At 41.7% G+C, this 10281-nt stretch overlaps 1 protein-coding gene across 1 annotated transcript; it reads right to left on the reverse strand.

Annotated features, from left to right (window-relative positions):
- Window positions 1-3200: 3200 nt before the first annotated feature.
- LOC100354910 (interferon omega-1) lies at window positions 3201-3788 on the reverse strand. The gene has a single exon (XM_002708061.2). It carries the CDS (start codon window positions 3786-3788, stop codon window positions 3201-3203), a length of 588 nt encoding a protein of 195 aa, XP_002708107.2.
- Window positions 3789-10281: the final 6493 nt, after the last annotated feature.

Raw genomic sequence — 10281 nt, forward strand, 5'->3', positions numbered from 1 at the left:
AAACCTGGATTGAATTCTGGTCCACCTTCAGCCTGGTCCAGCCCCATCTCTTTTAAGCATTTGGGGAGTGAAGCAGAAGATAGAAGTTCTCTTTCTCTATTTCTTTCTCTCTCATACTCACTCTTGTTCTCACTCTCCAAAGTAAAAATTCAAAGACTAAAATAAAACATGTCCCATGCTACTTTTGCACTGCTGGTATGCTGTTCAGAATGATCTTGGAAGTGCATAAAAGGAAGTAGTTTTCTTCTACAAGCCTCTTCCTAGAGCTAGGGTAGGTCTAGATGCCAATTCTTGTGGCCACCAATGACATAATGCTGGGTATCCCTGGTGCCCACAGCCCACTAATACCAGCACAGCCTTGAGGTAGGACTGAGGTCCACACTGTATGGTTTGTTTGTTGCTGAGGTGAATTCACATCCCAAGTCTTATCCACCACCACTGAGGCAATCTGGGATATAAAGGCAAACAACTGGCTCACCAAACTATACCTGGCACCAGAGCAGATCCAATAGCTTCATCTGTATGCAGTGGCCTCAAGATAAGGACCATTAGGATCTACTCAATGTTGGATTATAGCAGTCTGACACTGAGTCCCAATACTGCCCTATAGTTCCTTGCTATCAGCCCAACTGTTGTTGTTAGAGCAACTACTTGGCTTCTACTTCTACTTGGTATCTCTATAGGGAGTTGGTAGCTGAAGCATCTTACTCTGAAGTTATCTAGCTCAACTTCCCAACTTATTATTTTTCTTTAACATACTTTTGATGTCATATCTGAAAGGTCAACATCAGGGTTAGACATTTGGTATGATGTTTAGGATACCACTTGGGATACCTGCATCCTCTATCAAAGTACAGCTTTGTATTCAATTCCATCTTCCTGCCTCCACACTAGGAGGCAGCAGGTAATGGCTCAAGTATTTGGGTCCCTGCCATCCATATGAAAAATCTGGATTAAGTTCCTGGCTCCTGCCTTTGTCCTGGTCCAACCCTGGCTACATCAGGCATTTGGAGAGTAAAGATGGAAGATCTCTACCTTTGTGTTTCTTTACACTCTTTCTTCCTTCCCTTTCAAATAAAATGAAAATTTCACAAAAATAATTCATCAAAAATAATAAAAAGCCACCACCAAATACAAAATTCATTTTGGTTTTTCATTATTTTTTAAAACAAGTTTAAAGATGAAAACAATTGGCTCTAGAATCCCACACTGAGAAGCAAGTAGGCACATCCACACTATTCCTTCCTTTCAGATAGAAATGGGATCCTGTGCAGTCAGAAAGAAGTACTAACCTATCTCTGAGATTTTATACCTACCTTTTCCTCCTGATCTGAACCAGTCTCAAGGTCTTCCTCACTGACAAGTCTAGTGAGGAGCTTTTCCACTGGGTCCCATTTAAAGAGCAAGAGGAGCCTTTCACACTGAAGAGGTCAAAGATTTGCTACAGCACCTCAAGGAGGGCAGTAGTGTCCTCAACCTTTTGGAACTGGCTCCATCCAGCTTTCCTCAGGAAACCTGACTTCATTCATGTCAGTCCAACCGAAAGGAAGAAATAGTTTCTTCATTGGTCTCATAAGCATGAAGCTCCCCTATTATTCAAACCTTGGCTCTGAGGCAATTCACAACCATGGAAGCAGGTGGGGATGATGCAGAATATCACTACTACCATCAATAAAGAGATGGAGGAGGTCACTGGAAATCTCATGGATGCTACTGGCCCAGCAAGTGTGAAGTTCAGCTTACAAATGCATTGAAGATCTTCCACCATTAGTGTGTTGAAATCACAAAGTATTTTTCATCTTCCAGAAGTGTTGCATCTAGAGCAAGTGTGCAGGATTGTGATGGACTTGTCCTTCTTTTTCCATGTTTTCTTACTGGAAATGCAATAGTGACTCTTCCCAGTGTCACCAACATTTCTGGTAAAATTACTTATTTCTAGTTACAATGGATGTGGGGACTCAGATTCAAAACCAATATCATTTTTATGTTGTTCACATCCGCCTCACCTCAAAAGCCATTGTCACATCAATAGTGACACCCTCTGTTATGAAGTGACAGAGTGTAGTTTGATCAATATGCACAAAGTCCCATACTCTGACCTCTCACTGTCCCTGACTCCTGTATTTTGGGCAAGCCATGGGATACAGTCAGTAAGGTAATCCTGTCTGTGGCAGCTGCAAGTGTCCCCAAAATAATCCTTAATATTTATTTCCCTTGCTTAAGAACTACCCACATTTTCCATAAGTGAATGTGATAGAATAATAAGAGGAGACCTTGCCCTTCCTAACCCAAGAATCAAATGGTTTGACAGCCTACAGATGAATATAAGAAACACATTCTTCATGCCCATGCACTCATTACCAGATATGCAATAAAAAATCCAAATTTATACCTCCACTCATGGCATTTGTTGTTAGTTCTAGAGCCATATCCAGCTTTTAGCAAGGCTTCTGCATTTACAAGTCTCCCAGCATGTTAGCTAGGACATCTAATATATTTTTCTTCCCAATATTATTTAGACCCAAAATTTCCACGGTATAAATGCTTATTTTTCTTTACTTCTTGTGTCTTAGACAAGTCCAATTAGTTAAAAATTAAAACATCTCTGTTATGTTTATTTCCAGAAAGAATGAATTTTTCAACATAGTAAGGACTGTGTTCATTTTATTCATGAGCATTTCTTGATGGGAAATCTACAGTCTGCCTCTTGGGTCATAAGTTTCTACATACAATGTGAATAGAATAGATGAATAAGTAAACAATATTATCATCCATTTTATAATTTGGTTTAGAAAACTAGAGATTAGATTTTGTTTCTAGAAAAAAATTCCAGACTTTCCTTTGATAAAAATTTATTAAATGAAATAATTTATAATTTAACAAAATGAAAGATAAATATGATTAATAAATTTTAATTAATAGCAAAATGAATGTTATATAATATTTAAATATTAAAAGTATGACAAAATGCAACAAAAATAAATAATAAATAAATATGCAATTAATAACCTCAGTGCTCTCATCTCTTAGGGTCTGATGCCACTGGAGCTAAGAGTATTACCACAAATATACTGGAAAAAATATTTGCTGAATTAATTCAACAAGTTCCCTGATGTGACTAAAGCAGAAAGAAGAGCCTTTAGAAATGACCAAATACACATGTACAAGTGTGATGGGGCGATCAGTCAACGAGAACCATCTCAGGATGACGCCAGGTCTCCATCCTTGCTTCTTAAGCTTTCCTGCAAGTCTGCTGTTGAGGAGAAGGCTCTCCTGATCTCCATTCTGACGAGTTCCCAGGCACAGCCACTGTGTTTCTTCTCGTCCAGGTAGAGACGGATTCTCTGGAAGTACCTCTTCAGCATCAGTGTTGGGCTGTCAGCCGTCAGGACAGAGTCTTCCTCTCCCATGGCCTGTACCAAGCAGGTCTCCAGGCCTTGCAGCTGCTGATGAAGGGCAGTGTGCAGTTCCTCCAGGAGGGTGTTGTTCCAGGCAGCAGAGGAGCGCGCTGTGTGGAGGAGGTTGAAGATCTGCTGCAGCATCTCGTGCAGGACAGACACGGCCTGGTTCTTCTGGAACTGGCTGCCGTTCACCACCTCCCGCGGGAACTGGAAGTCTCTTCTGTCCTTGAGACACAAGACAGGGGAGACCCTCCTCATCTGGTCCAGAAGCACCAAGGTCTTCCTGCTCAGTGGGACAGAGTTGTGAGGCAGGTCACAGCCCAGAGATCCAACAGGGCCATAGCTGCACAGCACCAGGGCTGTCAGCAGCGGGAGCAGCTGAGCCATGGGGAAATGAGGCTGCTGCTGTCCTGGCTGAGCTGGGGTCTGGGTGAACCTTGGACCCTAGGTTCTCTGAAGACATTCTGTCTGTGCAGGGTTTTTTTATACCACAGAAAAGATTTTCATTTTCTGAACATTTCTCTATCTGTATTTTCACTTCCCTTTTTTGTTTTCATTTGTGTGTTCTCCATGTTGCCTAAGAAAATGACATTAGGATAAACTTTATGTGTTTTTTAAATTCCCCAACAAACTTTAGATGTTTTCCAATCCAAAGAAATACATATAGATTAAATAAAAACATGTTTGTCCTAAAATCAGGAGTAAATGTATATGTGCATGCAATCATACACACACACACACACACATATATTACTTTCAAAAATATATAAATATTGGGGCACATTGAGTTAAGCTTCTGTCTAAGATGTCAGCAGCCCATATGAGTACCAGTTCAATTTCCTGCTGCTCCACTTCCAATCCAACTCCCTGCTAATGTGCTTCGGAAAGCATTGGACTATGGCCCAAATACTTGGGCTCCTGCCACTCCTATGGGATACCCATATGAAGATCTTGACTCCTGACTTAGGCTTGGCCTAGCTCCAAACATTGTGGTCATTTGGGGAGTGAACCAGCTGGTAAAAGATTCTCTCTCTTTCTCCTTCTTTCCTTCTCTCTCTGTAACTCTGACTTTCAAATAAGTAAAATAAATCTTTGAAAAACTATGGATAAATGTTGATTTTCTCTGTTCTTGAAACAAATTTTCAGTTATGATCCTCAGCTCCATTTTCAACCTTCATATTACACACAGGCAGCCTGGTTTCCTCATTCATACAGGTTTGCGTATTTGGTTGGCAATTCCAAGACCATGTTTGGCAAATCAACTCTGGAAGAAGAACAGAGATTTTTTTTGCTGGTGTTTTTTTCCATAGACAAGGCTGATGACTATAAGTAAATGAGCTTCTCTGTTTTTCTTCTTTCTTCTAGAGCGCATTAGTGCAGGTCCATTGGGGCCACAAGGTCAGGACTAATGTAGGCAGCATACTTCCTTCTACCATCTTCTTACTGCAGAACAATAGTGCACCACAGGTTGTGACAACATTCAAAGCAGGAATCCAGGATGTTTTTAGATGCATAAAGCTGTACAGATTCCAATTCCAAGATAATGGGGCTGGCATTGTGGCTTAACAGGTTAAGTCACCACCTGTAATGCTGGCATCCTGTTTGAGCCTTGTTCGAGTCCTGACTGCTCCACTTTGGATCCAACTCTCTGCTAATGCACCTGGGAAAGCAGAAGAAGATGTATCCATGTGGGAGAACTAGAAGAAACTCCTGGCTTCTGGTTTTGGCCTGGCTCAAAATAAATAAAATAAATCTTAAAAAAAATCCAAGATAATTTATTTCCCAGCACCACCTCACTCAAGGGGATCACACTTGGCAACAGCCTCTCCTCTAGAGTGACAAAGTGTCCTCCACCCAAACTCCTCCAGACTCAACCCCTGAGAGCAGCCTCACCACTTCCCATTGACTGTAGAACTCCTTACTGAGGAGGGACTTGTTTCCTTGATGGCAAAACACTGAATCCTCCAGAGTCCCCATCCTTGCCTTTAGAGTGTGTGATGGAACCCTCACCTCAGCAGTGACCTCTGCCTCTACTCACTGACATCTCCTGCTATCAAAAAGCATCAGTACTCTTCGGATTCTAATAGAGACAGTTTTCTTTCCCCTAAGTATGTGGAGGAGTTTTCCAGTTATAATAATTTAAACTTTAGTAGTCAAATAATTTTTACTATACCAAATAGCTTCTACTTTTCAATTATTTCAACTACTTGATACCCTCAGAATTTGTGAGTTGAACACAATGCTGTGTCTCATTAGAAGTTCATCCGATTATTAGAGAAACAAGGGACCTTCTGGTGTCACTTCAGTCAGCATGACTCCATCAGTCTCCTTTGTTCTTCTCTGTCAGGTTCAGGCTCAGAATCCAGGGCTCAGCAGTCAAGCCAGAGAGAAATGGAGTGCTTTCCTTTAATAATTGATGATTCTTTAATTTTTACAATGTCTTTTTACATGATGGGTTAAGAGCAAGGTTTATCTTGCTATTATTATATTATGTGCCTTCCACTTTGTCCTAAGGATAATAAAAGCAAATGGAAGTAAAAGAAAGGCAAAGATGCTAATCCATTTTTCTCTATAATTTTCATTACTCTGGAGTATTTGTTTCTCATTTTAGTTTCCTAGAAAGCAAAGCTCAGTTGTTCGTGAGCAAAAAGAAAACAAAAATAACTCTGAGCACCCTGAATGTGAAATAAAGGAGGTGATCTAGGGTGACATACAGGCAAAGTGTAAATTAGCAAATTCAGAGCTGCACACTGGGGACCAGGGGCTGTGGCAGAAGCAGCAAATGGAAGCCATTGCCGAGGGGCACAAAGTTGGGAACGTGGGTGCTTCTGTCAGAGGCTCCAAGACGAGCCCTCCCAGGTCAGGGGAGAGCCCTCAGCTGTGCAAAGCACCCATCTGACTCTGCTTCCATTCAACCCACATGCGGTCAGTTCTGAGGACCGAAGAGAGAAGCCACATCAACCACCTCACAAGAGACTGAAAACCAGTCCCAGTCACTAGATCACTAAGGATAGTGGATGTTAGCCTTGTCTGAGAACTCTATCAGGTTAATAATCCTCCCAGGCAATGCAAAGAGTGGCTTGGGAAATCTAGAATTAAAACAGAAAAAAGTATATGATCCCAAAGATTTTGCTTTTATTCTGGGTAATTGTAATAATCATGGTATTAAAATAGTAACACTGAATTTTACTAAATGCCAACTGTGGACCTGGCACTCTTTTAAGGTCCCACAGATATTAACTCACTCCTCTCAAAAACTTTACTTGCACTTACTTATAAAACTGGTGGCCAGCGCCGCGGCTCACTAAGCTAATCCTCCGCCTTGCGGCACCGGCACACCGGGTTCTAGTCCCAGTCAGGGCTCCGGATTCTGTCCCGGTTGCCCCTCTTCCAGGCCAGCTCTCTGCTGTGGCCTGGGAGTGTAGCGGTGGATGGCCCAAGTACTTGGGCCCTGCACCCCATGGGAGACCAGGATAAGTACCTGGCTCCTGCCATTGGATCAGCGCAGTGCGCCTCCGCAGCGCGCCGGCCGCGGCAGCCATTGGAGGGTGAACCAACGGCAAAGGAAGACCTTTCTCTCTGTCTCTCTCTCTCACTGTCCACTCTGCCTGTCCAAAAAAAAAAAAAAAAAAAAAAAAAAACCTGTTTGGAAGGCAATATAAATCAGGAAGTAAGAACTATTCCAAATGTACCCAAAAATCTTAAGGCTAGATGACATCATGGCTTGTCTAGAAGGTCCCATTAAAGAAAAGAAATGACATCAGATTTCCAGCCAAAGAGAAACTATGACCTTACATCAATAGAGTGTAGAGTGAACTGACAAGAATTCTGAGTTCCATCTCACATGCCAACATGTTCCTATTATTTTTTAGACATAAAAGAACATCATATAAAGGAATTAACTTCAAGTACTAATGAAAATGTAGATAAAATACCTTTTAAATTGTCCTAAGTGCAGTTGAAAATAATCTTATAATTTCTTCATCAAAACATATTTAAATACCATAATTGGCAATTAATTGGTGATTCTTGTAAGCCTTGTTATTTTGGCCTCTTGAGTTCTCCTGTGAGTTCAAGAATAAATAAAAGGCATCTAAAAATTTCCATTGATGAAAATCTCATTGTATGAACTCTGACCTCTCTTCTTCAGGTCCCACCTGATCCCACAGGAGACCGCATACAGGCCTTAATGTTCTTATTTCCAAAGATGACAACTCCATTTCTAACCTCAAGCTCAGGCTTGGCTTTGCACTGTCCAGTGAGAAATCTCTTCACATCTTTATCTTTCCAACCAACAGTTGAGATGTAAGTGTTGAAGAGACCTGATATATGACCAAGATTGAAGAATCTTATGTACTTTCTGTATGGAAGTGGTGACTGTATTTAAAAGGCTGCTTATAAAGGAGATGTTAACTTTAAGCACAAACTCAGCCACACTGTTTTGTACTTTATTTTTCTAACCTAACCCTAATAAAAATTCATAACCTCAGACTGAAATAAATGTATCATTAAAATCAACATTTTTTAAGGATTTATTTTATTTATTTGAAAGACAGAGTTACAGAGAGATAGAGACAAAGAGAGAGGTCTTCCATCCTCTGGTTCACTCCCCAGATGGCTGCAATGGCCAGAGCTGCGCCAATCCGAAGCCAGGAACCAGGGGCATCTTCCTGGTCTCCCACGCGGGTGCAGGGGCCCAAGGACTTGGGCCATGTTCTAATGCTTTCCCAGGGCATAGCAGAGAGCTGGATTGGAAGAGGAGCAGACGGGACTAGAACTGGTGCCCATATGGGATGCCAGCACTGCAGGTGGAGGATTAACCTACTGCACCACAGAGCTGGCCCCAAAAAAATCAACATTAACTCACTACATGATAAAGGTATTATTCATACTGGAAAAACAGTTTAGGTTTACAAAATTTAATCAGAAAGAATGCTTCCAAGAAAGAATCCTGGAAAGAGGAGAAGGCTACATGGGAATAATCTGATTTGAAAAGACAAAGGAAAGATTCCTCATCAAAAAAAAAAAAAAATGGCAAGAGCTAGTGCTGTGGCATAGTAGGCTAAGCCTCCACCTGCAGCACTGGCAGCCCATATGGTCGCTGGTTCAAGACCCTGCTGCACCTCTTCTGACCCAGCTTTCTGCTTATAGCCTTCCTCTCCTGGGAAAGGAGAGGAAGACGGACCAAGTGCTTAATCCCCTGAACCTGTGTGGGCAACCTGGAAAAAGCTCCCAGCTCCTGGCTTTAGATCGGCCCATTTCCAGCCATTGCAGCCATTTGGGGAGTGAACCAGTGGATGGAAGATCTTTCTCTCTCTCTCTCTCTCTCTCTCTCTCTCTCTCTCTCTCTCTCTCTCTCTGCCTCTGCCTCTCTGTAACTCTGCCTTTCAAATAAATAAATAAAAAGAAAGTAAAAACTTGAGGATTGACCTATTACCTAGCCCAGATCTCATTAATTTTGTGCATTATAGAAAGGAGTGAGTTGTTTTTACTATTATTAAATAGATGATTCACCCACATTTGTTCCTATGCCATTATTTTCATTAGGATATCCTTTAGATTTGAAAACATTTACCAAATTAGAAATAAAAAATTCTTCACTTCTTAGGCAATGCCCTATTTGTGCACCCAACATGCATGACCCAGGCAAACATGTGAAGCGTTTTCCTTCTGACTTTGGAACTCAGGCTCACCATCTGTGTGTGCCAAAGGTCCTCATGTTCCTGCTTCACGCTACTCCCCAGGGGCCTGGTCTGCTGTCTATGGGGCTGAATGTTTACCATCAGTGCAATGCAAGATAAGGATAGCTTGCTTCACATGGAATCCATGAAAGCCATGTGCTGACTTCCTCCACAGGCTCCCTTTTATAGGGAGGGTCCTTTTATAAAAGGGTCCCTTTTATAGCAAAATTTAAAGACATTTTTTTTGTTTGTTTATCCATTTCCTTTTTTTTTTGTATTGTGCAGTCTACATTATCCACCAGCTTCATGATAAATTGTCAAGCTCTGATTCAACAGACTTATAGACACTCACATTAATGGCAAATGGTTTTAATTTGTTATCTATCCATGTCTTGTGTTCCTCCTTCTTTGGACTTAATCCTTAGCAAGTGTTCCAAACTCTTGACTAAGTGCATCTTCTCAGTGCCATGTGCACCTTCAGTGAAAACAGAAAATGGATCCACCAATGTGCTCTTTTCTTTCTTTCTTTTATAAGATTTATTTTATTTATTTGAAAGACAGAGTTACAAAGAGAGGGAGAGAGAGAGAGGGACAGAGAGGTCTTTCATCTACTGAATCACTCCCTAAATGGTTGTCAGGGGTGGAGCAAAGCCAATCCAAAGCCAGAAGCCAGGAGCTTCTTCTGGGTCACTTATACAGGTGCAGGGGCCCAAGCACTTGGGCCATCCTCCGTTGCTTTCCCAGGTGCATTAGCAGGGAACTGGATTGGAAGTGGAGCAGCCACCAGCATCCATATGGGATGCAGTCACTGCAGGCCAGGGCTTTAACCCACTGCACAGCAGTGCCGGCCAGTATACTCTTTTCAATTAACTCACTAAATAAATTTTCACAAAGTCTTTGTTGCCATTAGAAATTGTGATCTTCCAATATGTATTGTACTAATATCTGTCCTGCTAGGAAGGCTCTGCCTCTACTTGCACATGCCTGTGCCCCTTCTGTCCAAATATTGCTTCTTTTTGTCTCATTTTTAAAGGAAGCTACATCATGCTTGTAATTTAAGAGATCCTTGGGTGGCATTGGCCCCATCACTAATTTTCCCTGTGCTGTGAGGATTGGCTTGTGTCTTCGGGAGGACACAGAAGTTTGTGGCAGACATCGGAATAATCCATTTCCTTTCCCGTATTCTGCAGGCTGCCATG

The sequence above is a fragment of the Oryctolagus cuniculus genome, chromosome 1 (assembly GCF_051225735.1).
Source record: "Oryctolagus cuniculus isolate XC-2025 breed Fujian yellow rabbit chromosome 1, ASM5122573v1, whole genome shotgun sequence".
Taxonomy (NCBI): Eukaryota; Metazoa; Chordata; class Mammalia; order Lagomorpha; family Leporidae; genus Oryctolagus; species Oryctolagus cuniculus.